Source organism: Procambarus clarkii, chromosome 29 (assembly GCF_040958095.1).
Source record: "Procambarus clarkii isolate CNS0578487 chromosome 29, FALCON_Pclarkii_2.0, whole genome shotgun sequence".
Classification (NCBI taxonomy): domain Eukaryota; kingdom Metazoa; phylum Arthropoda; class Malacostraca; order Decapoda; family Cambaridae; genus Procambarus; species Procambarus clarkii.
The window spans coordinates 10,769,885-10,792,622 of NC_091178.1; the positions used below are offsets into that span (position 1 = coordinate 10,769,885).

Sequence of the window (22,738 nt, forward strand, 5' to 3'; positions counted from 1 at the left end):
ATAATTGGGTTGGTAGGGAACGCTGGTGCCGTGGTTCCGTTGACGGGACACAACCGGGTGTCTGACCTTCGGAGCGAGGCTGTTGGTCGAGCTTCGACGAATGTGAAATCGATGGCATTAACAATACGATTCTAAATATTAATGTGAGTTTACAAAAGTCGCCGCATCGACCACAGGTTAAGCTTAAGAATAAATATATCAATAATAATGGTAATAATTCAGGTTTGCTGCACAGAATAATGCATTAGTGTTAATGATGGAGATTATAAAATTGCTGGAGTGGCGGATAGGCTTTAGGGAGAGGGAAAGAGCACAACTGTGGATGAGTCAAGTGTGAGTGCGTCAGGCCTGAGTCAAGTGTGAGGGAGGTACATGTAATCACTCCACAAACTCAGTAACCGACACGTTCACACACCAACATCAGCAGCACACAACCATCCCATCAACAACACATGGAAAGCTAAAAACATAGAACGACATCTAAAACCTAAATAAGAACTCTATCAAGATAATGGGTGACAAACCGAGAGGAACCCTGTTGGCTCTCTTTTTTTGTATGGGTCTCCCATTAAAATGTCGTCGTCGTGGGGCGCTTGCCTATAGTTTCTTATTCCAGTGGAATAGACATCACCATCGCGATTTACGCCATTCAGAGGTTCAAGACTATGCTTGGGAAAACGAGAGTCGTGAGGGAGTCCTTACGCTCTGCCGTAAGCCCCATTCCAGGTTCCTAAGAAATCTGCACTTTGTGCAGCACAAATCCAAAATTGAAAATATTGCAGAGGTTTGCAGCAAGATTAGCGCCACGACTTAAGAAGATTAAGCGGAGAGGATATGTTAAGGGAACTAAATCTCACAATGTTAGAGAAAATAAGAAAAGGGGATATGAACACAACGGATACTAAAGAGAACAGCGTATATAAGAATAACCCCTGTAAATCGAGAGAAAGTAAGACAAGAAGACATGGATGAAAGGTGGAAATGCAAATGAGTGGAAGAAATTTAAGATGATACTCGTACTATGTCCGGATGGTCAGTAAATGGAGTACCGTAAGAGAAACAGTTGTAGCAGCCACCTTCATCCACAGCTTTAAGGCCAGATTCGACAAAGAATTTGATCGTCGGAAAAGTTAAATTACAACTCAATAGGCACAAGGCTAAATTTTTAATTTTGCCCCGAGGGGCGAGTTTATTGGGCAGCGCCACTCATCTTGTGAGTGGACACACCGCCATAGCAGCATGTACAACACTCCCCAAAAGGAAGAAAACCCGCTGGGTTGTTCATCCTGCCACTTGTACCCAGACACAGCTGGGACAGTAGGCGGGGCATAAAGAGAAGGACCTCTTCCCCGTAGTCATTGTTTTAGATTTAGCTACTCAGAAACAAAAGTGTCCATGTAGCACGGGCTATGGTGAGCCCGTAAAACCCTAGTCATTAATTTGCGAACGTTTTATACCATCTACCACAACACCATCACACCTTCCACACAACCCATACACACAGCAACATCTACAATGTTCTAAATAGACGTTGTATTGACAGGTTTACAGAGTGTGAAATGAATCATTTAAATGAATCACAACCAATTTTCCGCCGGCACTCTTGTGTAAGATATCGAGTAATTATCACGGATTAGAATGACAGTGTCTCATCGGTCCCAATGTTTACTAAATTAGCTGATAATGCCGAGATGACCTTATCCTTTAAGCCACACGTTTTGTAACATTTAATTTTCCACCATTCCTGATGAAAACCCGACGGCTGTAAGTCATCTGACAACGTGCGTAATAGGCATGGATTATTTAGCGGTATACTGCTGTCAGGTGGTATATGACTCAAGCATAGTATATCGTGGGGGGTATACTATGCATGAGGTGGTATATTTTGCGTGGGGCGGTATATTACGCTTAACGTGGTACACTATGCGTGGGGCGTACACTGCTTGAGGCAGTCCAGTGTGAGTTCGTCAGTTCGTCCACCGTGTGGGGCGGAACACATGATGTGGGACGGTACATAGAGCATTTGAATTGCTCTGTTTATAATTACTTTCTTAATCTGTGACAGACTCTGTGGTATGTAAATGTCTACATTTCTTCTCTTAGTTGCAAGTTTTGCAGCTTCGTCTGCAATGTCATTTCCTATTATTCCCACATGACTTGGCACTCAGTTGATAAGTACCCGTCGGCCTTGTCGTTTGAGTGTTAGCATTAATGATGACATTTGTGATCAGATGTATGTTATCACATATGTGTTCTTGTTGCAAGGTTTCAATGGCAGTTGTCGAATCTGTATGTATGATAACATGTTGTCGGTGTTCAGCAAGAGCATGTTCCAAAGCCTTTTGAATGGCTAGCATCTCTGTTTGTAAAGTCGAACACCCATTTGAGAGCCTCCAACTATTTACAGTTTCCTGCTTTAACTGCAGCTCCGGTTTCTTGTCTCTGCTGGTCTACTGATCCATCTGTGAAGTATGTGAAGCTGTCAGATGCCAAGTTTGGTTCTAGTGTTCTAGACTGGTCAGTGAGGAACCAACCTCATTGTTGTGAGGTGTTTATCTCAAAGAATTGTACATTAACCGGTGAACGATAAATACAACTTGTTGTATGTGTTTTAAATATGTGATGCCTGGTATAATACCGGTTTGTTTGACTCTTTCATTCATTTGAATTGTCTCTTGTACTGCATTTGAATGTGTCACTTTTATTTGTATATGTATTTCTTACAACTAATTACCGTAATTTAGATGTAAGGAAGCCCCTCTCAATTTCGGTAATAAGTGAAACAGTAACTGAAAGGCGAGACTTGCTCAAGTGTTGCTTAATGAACTACATTATTTTCCAATATTAAAAGAAAAAGTTAGTTTATAATATTAAGTATACAAACCTAATACTGTATACAATCCTTCGCATTGTCTCCATTGATAACAACAATATTTAGCTACATTTACATAACCCTAAATTATTTATTATAATAAAGACATATCTATAGCCTAATCTTTTACCCTAATCCCCGGGTTTTATGGCGATCAGCCCATTAACCCGCAACTAATCCCCGCTCGTGGTCAGCGCTCTGTGATCTTCTTGTCATAATTCCGGGTTAAAAGTCGTAATAGAGGGATTTTTCAGACACGCACGACAGCAAGCGTACATAAGACTGGTCTGAAAGGTCAAGGTGGAGGTCGGAATGTATCCTGGCGGTCTTCCTGGGGCGGACCCTGAGTCTGGTTCAGCAGTTTCCTAGTGAACTAGAACGGAACACATTAAATAAACTAGACTTCATATACAAACGTCAAAAATGTAATTAACTAATTTATAGAAAGCTAAGTAAATATAAACCGACCTTTGAAAGGAACGCAACAGTAGAATAATAATTTTGATCGCTTCACATAAATGCCGTTTTCTGTTGTGTCATTTGAAGCATTATCATGGGACTTTGGGAGCGGCGGCGTCATCTTCAGAGAACAACTGCTTGAATACCGCTTGTATTCTTTCTTCCACTTCGACCCCCTGATTGACGTCGCTTGAATTTTTCCGCAATGTTTCAAGACTACTTTAATAAAACAGCTATAGTCTCGTAGTACAATTGGCTTAGTTCTCGACTCACGGATCCGGATTCGATTCCCGGGCGGAACATAAATGGTTGAACTCCGTTTTCTTTCACCTAATGTTCAGTTCACCTCACAGTAAATAGGTAGCCGGGAATTAGACAACTGTTGTGGGGTTGCATCCTGGGGAAGGTCAGTAGTTAGACCTTGGGGGGGGGGGATCTCTACACAAGCCTTAAACACACACACACACACACACTTCAGAGACAAAATGAATAAAAATATTATAGTGGGGTTTCTTGGCATCAATAAGTGGTGGAAACGTCGGCGATGATGACTGGTGTGAGTGGTGATATTAGTCCCGGACGAGATATATCAAACATCGCGTTCTTCAGCCCCTTACGTCAGCACCGTTCCAGTGACAGGTAAGCCACTGCGGGCTCACCATAGCCCGTGCTACTTGGAACTTGTTCCGAGTGGCTAAATCTATAACAACAACATTCAGCCCCTCTTACGGGCTATTCACACCCGTGCCACCTCTTGGGTGGCTTAATCTTTATCACTCAATCATCAGCCCCTGGACTAGCTTGGCTCCCTCGGGAGGGCTTAACACCCCCCCCCCCCAACCCCCCAGGTAGTCGTAAATATGAGTCTGTTCATCTGTGTATCATTTAAGTCTGACACGTTACCTGGGGTAACGTGTCCGACTTAAATTTTTAATGGCCACGTTTTTATTCCCATCGAGGTTGTCTACCACAACAGCCCTGAGTGTCATTCAGGTCATATTGCCAGTAAAATAATACAACATTTTATTAGTGAGCAGCACCAGGTATAAGGGCAGGCCAGAGAGCGTGACCCGAGAGTTCACTGGCCAGCCTTATGGACCGTCTCTTGACCAATACATCTAAATTACTTATCATTTATCTAAAGTTTATTATTACGCTTTAGCATTAATGTTATCATCATTGATATATATTGTTTATAAGATCATAGTTATAAATTTCTCGTTAATATTATTGTTATATTTAAAAAAGGCAGTTTATATTATTATCGAAGGTGAAGGAAAGATCCAGTACATGTGTAAGTCAATTATCGACAAATTTCCGCATGAAACCCACATCCGTTATCAAGGTGCTGCAAACAATGTTCTAAACAAAATTGTGAGTGCTTGTGTTTATATGTCTGGCAGAGGGCCTCACGCGGCGCTCATTCCATCATACACGTCGTTATCATTATATTCCCCAGGGATTCCCCGAGGGATGTCCAGACTTCGTAGGAATGATCAAATGTCGGACGGGAGACATCTCCCGTCACGCAGGGTGCAGTCGCACCTCCACAGATCTCCAATATCAGCTCTTGATACTGGTAATGGCTCAAAAGGGCCACCACTTACGGGCTATTCATGCCCGTGCCACCTTTTGGGGTGGCTTAATCTTCATCAATCATCAATCAAATGTCCTGGTTTCTGTGGGGAGGGTGGGGAGGGAACATCATCCCCCCCCCACTCTGAACACCAACATGTTCCTGCTATACCCTTACCTTGCCTTGGAGTTACCTTGCAGTTGTTCCCGGGCTTAGCGTCCCCGCGGCAGCCGCGTCCAAACAGCCTTGTTGACCAGTCCAGCTACGAGGAGGCCTGGTCGACGACCGGGCCGCGGAGACGCTAAGCCCCGAAAACACCTCAAAGGAACCTCAGGGTAACACATTGCAACATACAAACACAATTTAATTAGAATCGCACCAAATGAGCAACTATACTTAACTATGTTGACCAGACCACACACTAGAAGTTGAAGGGACGACGACGTTTCGGTCCGTCCTGGACCATTCTCAAGTCGATTGTGAATGGTCCAGGACGGACCGAAACGTCGTCGTCCCTTCAACTTCAAGTGTGTGGTCTGGTCAACATACTTCAGTCACGTTATTGTGACTCATCGCCTGTATACTTAACTATATACGTACGGTACACACATAAATATATACACATCAATCCCGGATATAATAATAATCAGAGGTAGGGCGGAAGAGGCCCCCACCCCCGCCCCGCCCACTCAGGCGGTTGGGCCAAATCAACAGAAAATAACAAATGAAAATTAGCGGTTTCCCGGGCAGGGTAATGTCGAATAACCGAGAAATTACGTAAGTGAGGCGTAATTAGGAACAATGATATGGAATTTAAGTGGCAAGAGCAAGGTGTATAATTACGATTACGCTAACTCTAATAACAGATCAAAATGCAGTGTAGGAAGGTTTAAAGTGAATAGCCTATGATCATACAAATATAACGGGCTGATACATTTACCATAATTCAAAATGTTCTTTTTTTGGGGGAAGGGAAGAATTATATTTGTTAACTAATTATGTTTTATTCATCAATGTTATATATATATATATATATATATATATATATATATATATATATATATATATATATATATATATATATATATATATCTCGAGTGTTTGTTTACAAAAAAATATAGTACATTATTTACCTAATAGTCATAACATGAAAACATGTAATCATTATAATTATAGTATTATAATCCTACCTTATCCTATAAGGTAGGATAGGTTAGGTAGGGTAGGCTAAGTTAGGTTAGGTTAGGGTTGGTTATATTATGTTAAGTTAGGTTAGGGTTGGTTAGGTTAGGTTAGTGTTGTTTAGGTTAGGTTATGGTGCTTTCTATCCAGTAGCATACTTCACGTTATTTGTCGCCGATGGAAACAACCAGGAGGCCTGGTCGAGGACCGGGCCGCGGGGACATTGAGCCCCGAAATCATCGCAAGGTAATGCTAGTGGGCCACATTGCGCCATCTGGCTACTAGATAACATAACATAACCTGCTGATCACACCCGAAAACGCTAGAAAACCCATTTTAAATAAAGCTAAAAAAACAGTGACGTTACTTATAAGTTGCCGGTTATGTGATGCTTTTTATTAGCAATAACTTGATGACCCTAACTTAACCCAGTGTAGTCCACTGGGTTAAGTTAGGTAGTCCCAGTGTAGTCCTAGGTTAAGTTAGGTTAAGAGGCAGGTAGTCCACTACCTGCCTCTCCTCACACGGGAGACATCTCCCGTCACGCAGGGTGCAGTCGCACCTCCACAAATCTCCAGTATCATCTATTGATACTGGTAATGGCTCAAAAGGGCCACCACTCACGGGCTATTCATGCCCGTGCCACCTTTTGGGTGGCTTAATCTTCATGAATCATCAATCGCCTCTTCTCACACAACAACCGTAATCTCACACACACCGAAAAGAGGAAATTGATTAAGCGAGTCATAGCACACGGGGATTGTTAAAATATGTAGGACGATCTGGATAACCTTCAGGAATGAATAAATCTACTGCGGGCTCACCATAGCCCGTGCTACTTGGAACTTGATCCGAATAGCTGAATCTATAACAACAACAACAGCCGAACTTTGATTACGGGCTATTCATGCCCGTGCCACCTCTTGGGTGGATTAATCTTTATCATCAACTTTGAACAATACCAGAGAACTGCAACGAAACTTGTGCCAGCACTTGAAGGATTACCTTTAATTACAAGTGGCTAAGGGAGCTGAAACTCACAACACTTAAAAATATGTATGATCGAGGAGACATGATAGCGACATAAAAAATTCTGCGGGGAATTGACTAGGTTGACAGAGAGGAGATGGATGAAACCCGAGGGCGATAAGTCAAAGGGATGTTGGCAGTATCCTTGTGAAGTGTGTGTGTGTATTATAGAAATATATGTAGTAGATATGATAAAGAACAAATAGGTCGGGAGTCAGTACATTTAACAACCCACGGGTCAGAAAGGCGGGGTCCAAGAGCTAACAGCTCGATCCTGCAGGCACAAATAGTAAATATTAATAGTAATAGAGACTGTGTGTGCAGGGTATGTGGAGCTATACATACCGTGCCATCCTTGGTGAAGGTGCGAGTAGTAGTCTCTGTCTTCGTCTTGCCCATCCTGTAGGAGACGCAGAAGGGCACAATTAATAATTCAAATACTTCAAACCATCACGTCGCAGAACTGCTTTAACTGCCTGAATTCCCAATCACAGATTAAGCGCTTTCTATATCAACAAACAATTCCAATGACGCTCGGAACTTTTTCACGGGCTGCAGTAGTCAGACGGGAGACATGGACGCTCATCTCTGAGACGATCTGACCCGCTGCTTCGAGCTACCTACAGGCCACTGAAAGGCACCGGAGTCGTGAGAGGCGCTCAGCCTGCAGGATTATCACACTAAGATTCTTGCCGGTTGCTTGATCATGCAGATGCTTCAATGCATGTACCCCACTGCATGATAGGGTCAAGGCGTTCATGCAATGGGGTACCGCTGACTTCCAGGTCACTACAATGTACCGACCAGACGGCCCGGTATCCATTCAAAGAAACGCCGGAAGATATCGTTCTGAATGTAGCCTACGTTCAACGCCGTTAGTGGTACACTCAAGTCCCACACGGGATACAATATTCACACGCTGTATAAACAAGGACCGTGAAATTGCTAGAGAGTATTATGAATTCTGGTCACTAGATTACATTAGTTTTGAAACACGATATCTTTAAACTCAGTCATCCTAGATTTCGTATCATTGTCACTGTTGTCAGCGATATCTAGACAAGTTCTTGTGAAAACTGTGGGAAGGTTAAACACACTTTAGTAGTTAAATTATTTGTACAAGATAAGGGACAACAACTTTTGAATGTCTTTTTTTATAGCGAATAAGCAATTATTCACGTTTAGAGGAATGAGATACGCAGTGTGCAGACCTTGAGAATACACGACGTTCTTGTTGTATGTGACCTTTTAGTCTACATGATGGCTCTTATGTGGACCACGTGTGTGTGTGTGTGTGTGTGTGTGTGTGTGTGTGTGTGTGTGTGTGTGTGTGTACACTACCACACACATTATATGTTGTGGACCACGTGTGTGCGTGTGTGTGTGTGTATATGTGTGTGTGTGTGTGTGTGTGTGTGTGTGTGTGTGTGTGTGTGTGTGTGTGTGTGTGTGTGTGTGTGTGTGTGCGTGTGTGTGTGTGTGTGTGTGTGTGAACACTACCACACACACCAACCTGCTTGCTAAATACAACAATGGTTTACCTCCTGCATGTGCTATCCTGTGGGGGAAAAAATATGAATGAAGTTTAGACAGTATATTACTTAAACTACAAGTTACACCATGTTAGTAAGCATATTAGCATTAGTATTTCATAAATGGACAAGAGGGTAACTGGTACAGAGTGATCGGCATGCAAGGCCCAGCGTCCGCCACCGTCCACATCCACCAATTAGGAGTTAGTATTCCGCGAGCAAATCCCACTGTATATAAACCACAAGTGACTGCGTTTAAGTACACGATTATTTAAGAGCGGCAGGAATACAGAGGAACCGTGTAGTGGGCGGATCTCTTAAGCTGTGAGGTGGGACACTAGGAGACACAGATCACACCACAGCTACTGCCACACTGCTGCCACTACCACCACTACACAAATCCCAGCTGAGCAATCTTCCCCCCGCTCCCTCCCCTCCCTAAATATTCTCTCCTTTTATTTTCCTATTGGACCCTGGAGCATCGCGCCGTGCGCAGTTTCAAAGTGAGTCAAATAGACACAGACTCAACGGAAAGAATGCACTCTTTTCAGTGTGTGACGAAATATACACTGTTGTCAGTATGTCAAGAGGTATACACGCTTCTCAGTGTGCCCCGATACTGGCTAGCGTACCAGCATATGTACCGGAAGGCACTAGGACTAATGACGAAACTGATAACACATGCAAACAAATGTTCCTTTTTTACTCTACTATGATTTTACATAGAAAAAAAAGGTCATATCTACACTTATTTTTTTTTTAGTCAAGACAAGTAAATAATATATTTCGAGACGTCATAATTTGTTGCAACAGGATATGTGTTTATGAGAAAGATATGACAGCGAAGGGGAAGATATGTATGATGTGAGAGCATGTCTTCCTTCGCTTAAGATTGAATGGATAACGTAGCGATGGTTAACGACCCAGTTAAAAGTATGAGAGAAAAAAAATTGTGATGGATGGACCCCTTTGCCGTACTCGGACATCTAGACCACAAGTAATGGTATCAATTTGCCGCAAAAGATGGCCGTGAGGCTGTGGGTTCGCCCAGAGAGAGAATTGGGTCACACATCTGTTGGCTGGATTGGGTGGGAAGGGAAGGGAAGGGTAGCTCTCACTGCACTTCTGCATTTATTATTTTAGAGCCCAAAGCTGATGTGCGGGAGGGCGACTGGAAGGGTAGTCTCACCATAGCCAGATGATACTTGCCCCGCTCCTGTGCCAGATAAGTTACGGGCTCACCATAGCCCGTTCTACTTGGAACTGGTTCCGAGTAGCTGAATCTATAAGAACAACAACCGAGCACAGGTATGCAGCCACGCAGGTTGCTGCTGACCAAGTAATTAGAAACTAAATATCTTCCCGAAATCCACTTCCAACTGTGATAACAGCTGACAATAAAGCAAAACTAAGAATTTAAATATAGTACAAACAGGACTCGAGTAGTAACTGGAACTGTCCCAATCCCTTATGGTAGCTTCGCCAGAGAAAATTAGTAGTTTCTCTCCGCGAATTCGTGCAGAATGTCAACTTTCATTGTCTACTTTGAAGCTTCCTTTAATACTCGTTGCCACCGCTCGGACGACATCCTGCCCAGCCATGCTCGGGAACACCTTCAGTGTCCACAAGAGGCACTTGGAAACATTCTACATCCATAGGCTTACTGGTCTGAGCACTTTTGAGGAGCGTGGGGTCATTAGGGCAAACCTTAGGCATTCTATGTGCTGTTGTGTAGGTCATGGCTGGGAAAAGGGACGGCTGTCTCATGACTTACTGCGCTGGTGGTGAGGGGGAGAGGGGAGGCCTGTTGCACGGTTAGGGGAGAGGGAGGGGCTGTTGCACGGTGAGAGGGGGGGGGAAGAAGTAACTATTCCACGGTGAGAGGGAAGGATGGAGCTGTTCCACGGTGAAGGGAGGACCGTGCATAGGGTATAGAAAGTTTGCTTCTTGCGCTTGGAGAGCAAAGGAGTTGGGGGATGGGTACTGCACATGGCAAGAGGGAGAGGGATGTCGGGACGAAGAAGAGCTGTGACGGGGGGCTAGGATAGTCCTGGAGGAGGGCGTGGCTCTGAGGCTTGGGGTAGGGCGGAGCAGGAACGCCTTAGGGGTGGTAGGAAGGTGAGGGGAAGCCAATGCCAAACACTCACACAACAAATAACAAACATTATCATGAATATTATCGTGACTGTTATCAAACTTGACGATATTATGCATTTTCTCATTAATTAAAAATGAAAATAAAGCAATGAGTGAAAAAAGCAATAATTATAAACTAAAAAAAATAAAGCAAGCAATGAGAGAGAGAGAGAGAGAGAGAGAGAGAGAGAGAGAGAGAGAGAGAGAGAGAGAGAGAGAGAGAGAGAGAGAGAGAGAGAGAGAGAGAGAGAGAGAGAGAGAGAGAGAGAGAGAAAAGGGGGGGAGGGGGTTGTGGAAGGCTTACCATAACCTATTGGAAGGAAAAGTTCTAAGCCTGCAAAAAGGAGCCAAAAGTCGTGTAAAACTGTAACCACCTGAGTAAAATAAAAACAAGCAGAGGAAAGAGGTGGCAGGGAAAGGATAGAAGGGAGATAGGGGACAATTATAGTGTAAGCGAGGTCCACATGGAGCCAACGAGCAGGAAGGCCTGCCATCCTTGGCTACAAGCTGCCACCTAGCCCTCATATTGACCCCAGGTGTGCCACCATCCTCCCATTCTCTTTAAGAGTGTTTTACAATTCTTGTGAGTGTGTGTGAGGGCGTCGAGACAACCAACACGGTGTCCACGATGTATGCTGAGAAAGCGTTAACCCCTCACCTTCCCGCACCTGGCCTCCCCACATGTTTACTACCCAATATTTGTCATCATGTGGAGGACATGAATCAGACGATTGCGCTAACAAGTCCATGAAGCGTAATGTCACGTGCACCTTTGTTCTGCCTCTGCACTAGATGTATCAACAGGTGTAAACCTACAGCCCCTTCCACCACACAGACTGGCAGGCAACGCTACAGTCATTGTATAGTGTTGGGCGGTACTAAGGCAATGTTAGCTGCATCACCAAGCACGTTAGTAACAATGTTGGGAACCTAGCGGCATTTATATGCACTACGACGACACAGCCGCCTGCAAACTTTCTCTTTTAAGTCATAGTTTACACTCTATATATTGTGAGTGTCTCTGTTTACATCTAGTGGTGCGTGATTATATATGACGAAGGAAGGAAGGAACTATCAAGGGAAAGCACCAAGCCATTATGACTATATAGCACTTGAAAGGGGTTAGATGAGGATTTGGGATGAGACGGGGGGGGGAAGGGAGGATATGACGAAGGGATATATGAAAAGGGGGGTATCATAGGTACGGATGAGGGATATTGATAGCATAGCGGTATTGACACTAAATAGGCAGGGGTTTAATGTAGTGCCACATACTTGGCTAGGTTTGTAAGCAGTGCCACAGAGGTGTATAGAATCATGAATGGGAGTGTGTCAAAGAGATGGGTGTGTGTGTGTCAACAGGTAGTGTGCCATGCAGGTGAGTGGATCAACTTGGCACTATTTCCTCACCTTTTATCACCAGACCCTGGCGTCTCCTTGTTTGCTTTATATTTAACGACCTTTCGATTCTTGGACCACTTGAGACGGAAGGTTCCTCCTTTCTTGGGCGTGGAGTGTCTGGACCACTGCACCCGAGCCTTCCCATGTCCCCCCTTGGCAAACTGCAGCGGCATGAGTTCGGGGAGGGGAGGTTTGACATGCCGGAGGTTTTTAAGCTGGGGTTTTGGGGTGTGGGTGGAAGGTGTTCGGTGGGCGTGTGTCTGTGAGGGGTGAGTGGAAGGTGTTCGGTGGGCGTGTGTCTGTGAGGCGTGGCGGGATTGGGTTCGATGTGTGTGTTTGGCTTGCACCTCGCACGGGTAGTGGTAGTGGATGTGGTAGTGGGATTCCTGAGTGTGAGGCTTGTGCACATGCGAGGTGACGCGTGCTGCCCGACCAGTCTTAAAGAAGGTGTCTTTAGGGGCCTCAGGAGCATTGGGCAGTTCATACAGAACTGAGGGCATTTCGGATAACTAAGACGGATTAATGTGTAGGGAATAGAGTCTTCCCAACACATTGAGCACGCAATACATATAAACACATCCGCTCCTTCTTTTCGGTTAAACACTACATTTTAACTGACGAAGGAATGACAGGACCACCAAGAGTGTCCTGCGGGAGCCTCTAGCAGGAGTGAAGAGGCGGCAGAGCAACACGTGGAGAGAGAGGGCACGGGGCGGGCGTCCTGTCCCGGCGTGAGGCTGACAGACACTACCCACCACCAGCAGTACACCGCCACCACCGCACCGGACGATCAATAACATGCAATAATTCTCTCGTGTTGTTCCATACTCACGAATTCAAGGTAAGTGCTCCGGTGAGTACTTACACCATGAGTAATGACCTCACCCACTCATCTATGTGTCGTGCCCAGGTCATCAGTTGACAGACAACAGCGACTTAATGCCTTGTTTGCTCGTTGTACTGGCTAGATTACGATTAACCACACCTTAAGAAGACATCATTGTGTGTTATACACTATATATCTCCTGCACACACACACACATATATTGCACCAGGAAGAAGCCTCTGCTCCTGCAACAGGCACACTGTGCCTTCACGCCTGGGGGTGCAGGGGTATAAATCAACGTCAACAGTGGAGTACAAGGGCAAGAGATACCGTGTGTTGGGCATGCGAAGACCCAGGTGGCCCTGGTCAGGGTGCGGCATGATGACCTGCTGCTGGTGGCGCTGCCGGTGCTGCTACGACCGTCTGTCTCCCTGGCCCGCTGCCGGCGCTCTCTCACACCCCGGGAAACTGACAGGAAACCACCAGCGCACTGCACCATTCTCCTCTCAAGAAAATATCTACGACTCCTTCCCCGAGAGTCTCATAATAAATAAAGTCTGTTACATTTTTCATTGTTTTTTAAATATGTTATTGGTACATAATATTCGCAATGACACAAACTTGACAGTTTCGTTCGGTTGCACGCGATTCTGCGATCAGTGACTGGCTCCATGGTGTCGAAGTGCAGGCTCACCCACATCGATCAGTGAGTCCTAGTGACTCGCCCCGGGCATCTCTCACCAGATCCAGAACCAACAAGAGACACCAATTTAAGTTTCGAGATCAAATTTTCGAAGGATCCGAGGAAACGGAGGCGGTGGTGCTGGCCGCGCAGGACTCTTCCACCCGCCACACAATCATTCAAAATTTGCTCTCATGTCCTTTTAAAATAAGTAATTATCAAACAAGAAGGCAAGATTGATATCACATTATATAAATAAATGTCTATGCGTGTTCTACTTTAAAGAAATAAACAGAACTAATTGAATGGTTATAGTATATGTAGAGGGATGAGAATGGTGGTGTGGAGATGACACAACCCCGGCAGCCTTGTACTCCACACGAGGCTTCCTTCGTCAGGTATATAAATTATATTTTAATGTTTGTCAGTATCGCATTAGTTCGTGATTTTTATCCTATTATGTGAGCCTCTGGAGCTAGGCAATGGGTTATATAAATTTCAAGGAGTCGTCTCCATTTAATTTCCTATTTGCTGTGAGTTTTCTTGATCCTTCCCAAATTATCGTTACCTTGACTACACACAGAAATCACTACTTGTGTAAAGGAGGAAGAATGTATGTTTATCTCTCAGAATGTTCGGTAATATGTTTATTGTTTGTCATGTATGTCTATGTATGTATTAACACGATGTACTGAACGGGGTGAGAATAGCTTGAGCTACCTCATCCCTTTGTGTGTATTTTACCTCAATAAACTTATTTCAATTTCAATTTCAGAAATCACAATAGCGTGATGTATCAAATGAACAAATCCACAAGGGCCGTGACGAGGATTCGAACCTGCGTCCAAGTGCATCCCAGACGCTGCCTTAATCGACTGAGCTACGACATGGTAAAATACTTGCAACCAGAAATTCTACTGAATTTACTTGGATGGTAATTCTACTGAAGAAAATTCAGTAGAATTTCTGGTTGCAATTCTTTTACCATGTCATAGCTCAGTCGATTAAGGCAGCGTCTGGGATGCTCTTGGACGCAGGTTCGAATCCTCGTCACGGCCCTTGTGGATTTGTTCATCGTTACTTTGCATTTTTGGGAAGAATTCTTCTTCTGCCCCCGTGACACCTCGTCCGGGAAACGAACCCGGGCCGTTAAGACTAAGACCCCCATAGAACTTTCCGCTTGGTCAGCGAGGACATGTGTGTGTGTGTGTGTGTGTGTGTGTGTACTCACCTATTTGTACTCACTTATTTTTGCTTGCAGGATCGAGCATTGACTCTTGGATCCCGCCTTTCCAGCCATCGGTTGATTACAGCAATGACTCCTGTCCCATTTCTCTATCATACCTAATTTCAAAAGTATGAATAGAGTTTGCTTCCACAACCTGTTCCCCAAGGGTATTCCACTTTTCCGCGTGTGTGTGCGCGCGCGTGCGTATATGTGAGGATAAGTGAATGAATGAGTGAGAGTAAGAGTGCTTTGTAGAGAGAGAGTGTGTGTGTGCCGATAGGCTGCGTGGCCAGTGACCCCTGTGTGCGAGGGTGGGTGCAGCACCACCATTATGGAGGTAGAGAGCATCCGCCACCACCACCTTCAGCAAGGATGGTACGGGGGGGGGGAGGAGGCTCTCTACCTGCAAAATGGAGGGATGACTTATGTAGCCTATTGACGATACAGCCTAATCACAACTTCATCCACTCATATCTTCATCATGCAGTTACCCCCTGATCCTACACTCACCCACTGATCCTACACTCACCCACTGATCCTACACTCACCCACTAATCCTACACTCACCCACTGATCCTACACTCACCCACTAATCCTACACTCACCCACTGACCCTACACTCACCCACTAATCCTACACTCACCCACTAATCCTACACTCACCCACTAATCCTACACTCACGCCCTGATCATGCACTCACCACTGGACCATGAATGCACACCACACCACACCCGGGCGAGGCTGCACGGGGCAGACATTCGAGGATAAAGAGAGAAGCAACAAGGGCGAAGAGAGAGGCGCGCGACGGGGACTTCCTTCCGCAGGCGGGAAGAGTGAGGGGCTCAGGTCTCACGCTGGTGGGGGACGGAAGGAGACGGAAAATTTAAGACGTAGAAAAAGGCTAAGCAAGCAGAACAATCAGCTTATGGAGCAGGCAAGAGTCGACTGGAGGTCACTGACGAGAGAGCGCAGGTTTCTGTAAAGGTACGCCGGTCAGCCGTACACAATGGAAATAAATTAGAAAAAAAAATGGGTTTTCAGCCTACCTGCAAATGTTTTATTTCGCCAAGAGAGGAAATTGGTTCTAAATAGTATAGAACTCATTGCAGCCAAAATCAACAATCATTTGTTTGTGCCGTGTTAATGGGATCGTGTCCAACGAATTGACGTTTGGCGGAAAGGGAAATATATTTTAATTAGGCTGTGAGATACTACAGGGAGAATTCCCAGAGAGGTGACCTTACTGAGCGAGAGAACATTCAGAGAACTGCCTTCGTGAAGGAGTGAAAACAATCAGAGAACTGCCTTCGTGAAGGAGTGAGAATAAGCAGAGAACTACCTTACTGAGCGAGTGAGAACACTCAGAGAACTAACCTTGCTTTCCTGAGTGACAGCTGGTGTCTATAGTCGTAAGTACCAGAAAGTACTTGGCTCCGCGTTGGGTCAGTTGTGGCACCACATATTTTACACAATGTTCACACAAAATATAAATGTAACAATAACATCCAAGCATTAAAAAAAAATAGATTAAACATGCAGGGGGTTAGGGAGCGAGCGACTTACCCCGTCACCGGAAAAAAGGGTTAGAACAGAAGTGTAAGGCAGTTATCGTTGGACATGCTAAGCAACTGCAATTTATGGAGCATGCAAATTACCTTTGGCCGAAGGGTGATGAGATGCCGAAGAAGGAACGTTTCTTGCGCTCATTAGTGAGGGTGGTGGTGGGGACACCGGCGGTGGAAGTTGTTGTGACGGGGACACGGGCGGTTATGGTGGGGACACGGGCGGCTGGCGCTGTGGCGGGAACACGGGCAGTGGTGGTTATGGTGGGAACACGGGCGGCTGGCGCTGCGGTAGGAACACGGGCGGTGGTGGTTACGGTGGGGACACGGGCAGTAGGGACACGAGAGGTAATTGTGATAGGGACGACACGGGTTGTTGTCATTGTCACGGGGACATTGGTGGTGGTGGAAGTACGTGTCACCGCGCCGCTCACATACCCGTGCTTGGTGGTGACGAAGCGCATGTTGCCGTGACCCATCTGACCATTGTAGGTCACCGTCTCCGTGGCGGCACCGCTGCTGCTGAACTGGAAGGTCTTGGTTACTCTGGCCCCGGCGTTAGTGGTCCCCGCCGGCCCTTTGGTTATGGTGATGGTATTGGAGGCACGGACGCCTGAGCCGGCGACGATGGTGGCCTTCTTGGTGGGTGATGTTCCCCTAGGGGACCCGCCCCACCGGCCTGGAGTTCTACTAGTTATCATCGCTCCTCCCGTCATATTAAAGTCTTCGTCGTCGTCGCCGCCGCCGCCGCCGGGGTCTAGTTCTAATAGACCCAACTGGGGTTCCTTTTTGGTTTTGTAGTCTTCTTGAGGTTTGGAGCAACATTTACCCATTGAGAAGAGCGACGGTGCTCTGATATACAACCTTAAAGAGAGAGCAAGAGGCGGTAATATCTTTTAATATAGCACACCCCCCCCCCCTATATTATGCATATATCACGATGACAATTTACTGGACTTGCTTGTCAAGCAAGTCCAATAAAGTCAAGTCTCGGGTCAGATTAAGACTCGCGAACATAGGACGGTTGTCTGTTGTCCGACAAGCAGGTTGTTTTCCATACTCGTACTGTGAACTCAGCTAAAGAGGAATTACATCCCAAATTAAAAAAAAAATCAGGTTTTGGATGTTGACATTTTCCTGGAAAGCATGACCCTACCTTCCCTCCCCAGTCCTCCCATACTAAGCATTCTTTAATTCTGGAAATTTTAATATTTGGCATGTAACATAAGCATAATCAAATATTTATAACTGTCGCCAGCATTAACTATGAAATGTTTCTACAAAGGATAGTATATACACTAAAACTGTTTAACACGGAGGTTACACGAACAAGGGGACACAGGTGGAAATTGAGTACCCAAATGAGCCGCAGGGGCGTTAGAAAGAACTTTTTCAACTTTTAACCCCCCCCCCCCCGCAAGCACAACTAGGTGAGTACAGTAAAATTACTCCATATCCGGTGGTCTTTTACGACAGAGCATCATCTCCGAGTTGAGGCTTCCTGTTGAGGAACTCGAGTCGAGATTGGAAACCAAAGGTTCACTGAACGTTGTGTTTATGCGTCTACAATACAATAGTAGTCAGAAACAATGTGAATATTGGCCAATCCATCAGTGAACTAATAAGAGTCTTGATTAGTAGAAGCCTAGATCAAGACAATCAATGTATTAATGAACGTAATAAGGCCAAGATAATAATACTTCACAGTCCCGAGTTGTTATCTTATGTTATCTAATGTTATCGTGGAACTTTACTTTGCGCTAGAGAGACTTGAATTATGTTGTTTAGTGTTGGTCGTATTACTACAGAATGGTCATAATTTTTCTTCAAACCCTACAACACAGAAGATTCAACTCAGAATACGGGAAGATGTGAGCGAAGGACATAAATGGTTGCGCGGCATTAACAGGAGAGATATAAACAATGTAGAGAAACTATCAAGACTCAGTCGTCGCCTAAGACAGAAACAAGCTGCAGTAATACTTAGTGGGCCAGCCAGGGGCTTAAGGCCCGCGCAGGAATATACTTGCCAAAAAAAAAAGATTCAAATAAGACAAATTTATATTTAAAAGAATGTCAAAGATATAGGAAATATATAATTCGCTCACGGATATTCCGTCTTAACATCGTCTAACCCTTTCTTAATCTGAGATCAATTACATTAGTAGTGGTCATGTGACCTTGTAACCCCGCGGTTAAGATTGGTGTTGATATCACATCAACTGGGGACCAACGCTCTCTCACTCACATGTGTTGTATTAATATAGGTACATGGTCATTGATGCAGCTACCCAAGACTGTATGTAGGGACATACACAGTCTGCGTCAAGAGCTAGCTATGTGATGCTAAGGATTCCCCAATCTCACAGGATGGTTAGTCATACAAGGGCATGTGATCAGTCTAGCAAACTCTGGGTCCATTATGCATCACCACCTTCCACAGCCAAAACACAATCAGTCATTCTCGTCCCAGCGATGATCACAAATCAACTATGTTTACACGCAACTCCAACAACAGTAACACTAAGACAACAAACCCACCCATAGTGTACGGGGCCACAAGTATGCTTGAGCTGCCCACTCGGCCACCTGCACCATCCTTGTCTTTGCCTCTCCCTCCTTCTTTCCCTTTGTTCCCCATCTTACCAAACACTTTGATCACAAAAGTTACACAATACCAGCGAGGTATGATGTGCGTGGCAGCCTGGCCGAGTGTGGCTCACGACCACAAGTGACGCCTCCCATCACGCCAGCGTCAGTAATGACGCTATAATGACGCTATACTAGATAAGAGAGTTCATGGAGGCTGGCTGGAGGTGTGGTGTGGTCCGCGATGCACCACAGCTCTTCACGTACCGTTGTACCACACACTCGCTCACTAAATGTCTTCCGTGAAGCGAATTAATTAGCTTTAAGTTCCATTAAAAAATATGTATACGTATTAATTCGTCCCAGATGAGCTGGATGTCCCACATCGAGGTTAAAATTTTCAGCTTTTTATCTCCTCGCCGCACTAAGCACTGATATGCACTTGTAACAAAATATTTAACTGCTTAAAATCAGAGAGAAACAGCAGGAAGGCACTGCCTAGAGGCGGCAGAATACCGGTAACACGGAGCAAAGTGTATACCTGCGACACACTTTGTTTCATCGCAGCTACATGTGTAGTGGCAGGTGTGTGTGTGAGACAGGTGTGCCAGGGAGTGCCACGGCCAGACATCCGGTGGAGGGTCGGTGACTCCCTACACCACCGCTACACAGGACGCTGGGGAACACCCCCCCCCCCCCCACACACACACACACACACTACAAGAACACCATAATGGACACCACGAAGAACATGGCAAGCAAAGTGTCAAGACCACATACATTACCACAGCGTGTACGGAACAAGTGGCAGGATGGATAACCCAGCGGGTTTTCTTCCTATTGGAGAGTGTTGTACATGCTGCTATGGCGGTATGTCCACTCACAAGATGAGTGGCGCTGCCCAATAAACTCGCCCCTCGGGGCAAAATTTAAAAATTTAAATTTAGAGTACGGACGCTGCACTGCGCACTCTTCCCTATTCTCTCATCTGCTTCCCATTCACACTCGCGTCCCTATTCCTCCCCCCCTCCCCCCCCACACACACAATACACATACAAAAACTCCATTCACAGCTCGGAAGGTGTAGTCAACAGGGCCTGGGTTCGATTCCCGGCCGAGACAGAAATAAGTAGTTTCTTTCACTTGATACCTCTATTCACTTAGTTGTAAGTAGGTATGTGGGTGTTAGACAGCTGCTTCGGGCTGCTTCCTGGGGATGTATTCACCTAGCTGTGCTTGCAGAGGTTGAGCTTTGGCTCTTTGGTCCCGCCTCTCAACAGTAGCACACACACACACACGTGTGTGTTTATGTGTGTAAGAGAAATATATGTAGTAGACATAATAGAGGAAAAATAAATTGGTTAGAAAGGCGGGGTCCAAGAGCTAATAGCTCGATTCTGCAGATACAAATAGTAAAGACACACACACACCAAAAACCACACTAGCATCAGCTGTCAGCGGCAGTAACCTTCGCCGGGTTGTGGCAGCCTATGGCCTTCCTCGGGGATAATCGTCGTCTCTCAAACCCCATCTCAGAATACAGTAACCTGTCGCGAGGCAGTCGACCAGCAAGGCCGCGGAAACGTCAGTTTAAATCGTTGTAATTAGTTCTGCCGCTAACAACGAATGTGGTCTTCAAGGTAAGGTGGAAGGTGATATTACAAGTGCAGGAACCAAATCAGGTCAAAGGCAGTTGACCTGTAGTTAGTTCCGCGGGTTTACTACTCCCAAAGCCCAGCCGGGGGGCTTGTTTGATGATAATCTCATCGTTAAGGCTGTAAATTACAGCGGCACGCAGGCCTATATATTCCTTACTAGTCGACTGATCTGTCTTCCTGCAGGAACCTGGCGAATTGTCTCCTGAAAACCTCCAGTTCTTCAAGGCGTCTATTAGCCACGGCCTTTACTTAACTCTTTTTAACACTACTTATTTATGCAGGTTTTGGTCTAGTTTCTCTCTTTTTCACTTTGTTACAAAAAAAGTGAAAACGGGTAACTAATGATCGTGCTTACCTATGTCTACGGGGGAGTGATATCTAAATCTTGGGCCCCGCCTCATCACTATTCTACTGGTGCAGACATTTCGTCTGACACTGTTGTACTTCGATGTATTTCTTTTGAAATTGTAAATGTATTTAGCCTTCACGACATCTGCTCCTAGATCATCACTTGCTCTCCCGCACCCGCACACGGCTGCTATTTCTCAGATTATGGTTGTTTCCGGCTTCCACCTATAACCCTTCCTTCTATTTCCTATCATATGGGAAAAGACTCTGTACACCTGGTCTATTACCCTCAGGATCTTCCGTTAAGATTATAACTCATCTAGTCCTTCTCTCTTCTACTGGAGTTAGGCTGCATTGTTTTAGCCTGTCATCTAGCTCAGCCTCGTCCCTGACACCAGTCTAGTAACATCTCTAGTTTTTCTCAGTCCGTTTTTTTTACAAGATGGGAATGTCATCCTGCAACAGTCTGTGTGTGTAATGAGCTATGTGTGGTTACAGGATGAATTACAGCATGTACGTGGGTGTCTGCTAGTAATGTCAGCGTGTGCTTGTAATGTCAGCATGTACGTAAGTGTGTGCATGTAATATCAGCATGTACGTGAGCGTGTGATGCCAGCATGCAGGTACGCGCGACCTTGAGACTGTGGTGTGGGATGCATGGACACAGAAGAGTTTCCTCGTCCTTTAAGCAGCAGGACCATAAAGCTCTCGCCTCGTCGTTAATCTCTACCCGTCGGAGGCCCTCATCAAGGACCCCCACCGCAGGAACTCTACTCCTTTGGAAATCTCATCCAGCATCTTTCACTTATCCCCTCAACAGGACCATAGAATAGAGAATAGTTCCAAATAATGGAACTATTCTCTACAACTCGAGGGGGTGGTCTTCAAGACGGACCCCTCCCCACCCCTCTTTCCTATAGCAGAACCTTATAGATCAAGTCCTCCTTCGGAGGCTCTCACTCAGGATCATCCCTCCTTCCGCTCCTCTACGGAGCCAAGGCCGCCTCGAGAGCAAAAAGGAGTCAGGAGTCACCTTGGAGGACGGAAGGTGGAGGCGGGCCCAGGAAAACGCTGTAGGAGAAAGTCCCGCTCTGATTGGCTGACACTACTGCCGCTGCTTCTCCCGTACTCAAGTCTCACACTTAATTGAATTTATCGCTAATTAATGTCGCTGCTCCTTTAATTGCTTCATGAATTAGACGCGGCAGGATTATTCTGGACCCTGGTCAGGTGAAGGGGTTATTAGGAAATACGTCAACATGAATTTCTAGCTGATGACACGAGGCAGAATTCAAGTATGTAAGCCTGATTTAGAATACAAATATAACGCTATTTTTCTGCTGTAATTTTACTGTCGCAACAGTGGCAATAATACGCGCAAGCACGCTGTAACACACACACACAACCGAGCGCTGTCCGCTCCGGTCGTAGTCCTTAGGACCCGGGTTCGATTCCCGGCCGAGGCAGAAACAAATGGGCAGTTTCTTTCAGCTGCTGCCCCTTTCACCTAGCACTAAATAGTTACCCGGTAGACAGCTACTATGGATTGCATCCTGGTAATGTGTATGAGTGAGTGAAAAAAATATGTAGTAGATATGATATAGGAAAATTGGTCGAGTTAGTACATTACACGATCGACGGTAAGAAAGGCGCGGTCC

General features: G+C 45.5%; 1 protein-coding gene across 21 annotated transcripts in view; it reads right to left on the reverse strand.

Annotated features, from left to right (window-relative positions):
• LOC123765045 (uncharacterized) overlaps positions 1 to 22,738 on the reverse strand; it is a 59,038-nt gene that overhangs the window by 16,648 nt on the left and 19,652 nt on the right. For 11 of the 21 annotated variants that reach the window (XR_011229963.1, XR_011229962.1, XR_011229961.1 and 8 more), the window contains exons 2-3: positions 16,579 to 17,349; positions 7,464 to 7,518 (exon numbers count right to left, since the gene is read on the reverse strand). Coding sequence is in view for 1 of the 21 variants with exons in the window: in XM_069333481.1 (XP_069189582.1) it covers positions 7,464 to 7,518; positions 16,579 to 17,349 (826 nt within the window). In the remaining 20 variants the exon portion in view is untranslated. Of the gene's footprint in view, positions 1 to 7,463; positions 7,519 to 16,578; positions 18,666 to 19,026; positions 19,706 to 22,738 lie in introns of those variants that run through there. The other 10 variants (XR_011229975.1, XR_011229968.1, XR_011229977.1 and 7 more) reach the window with 8 other exon arrangements.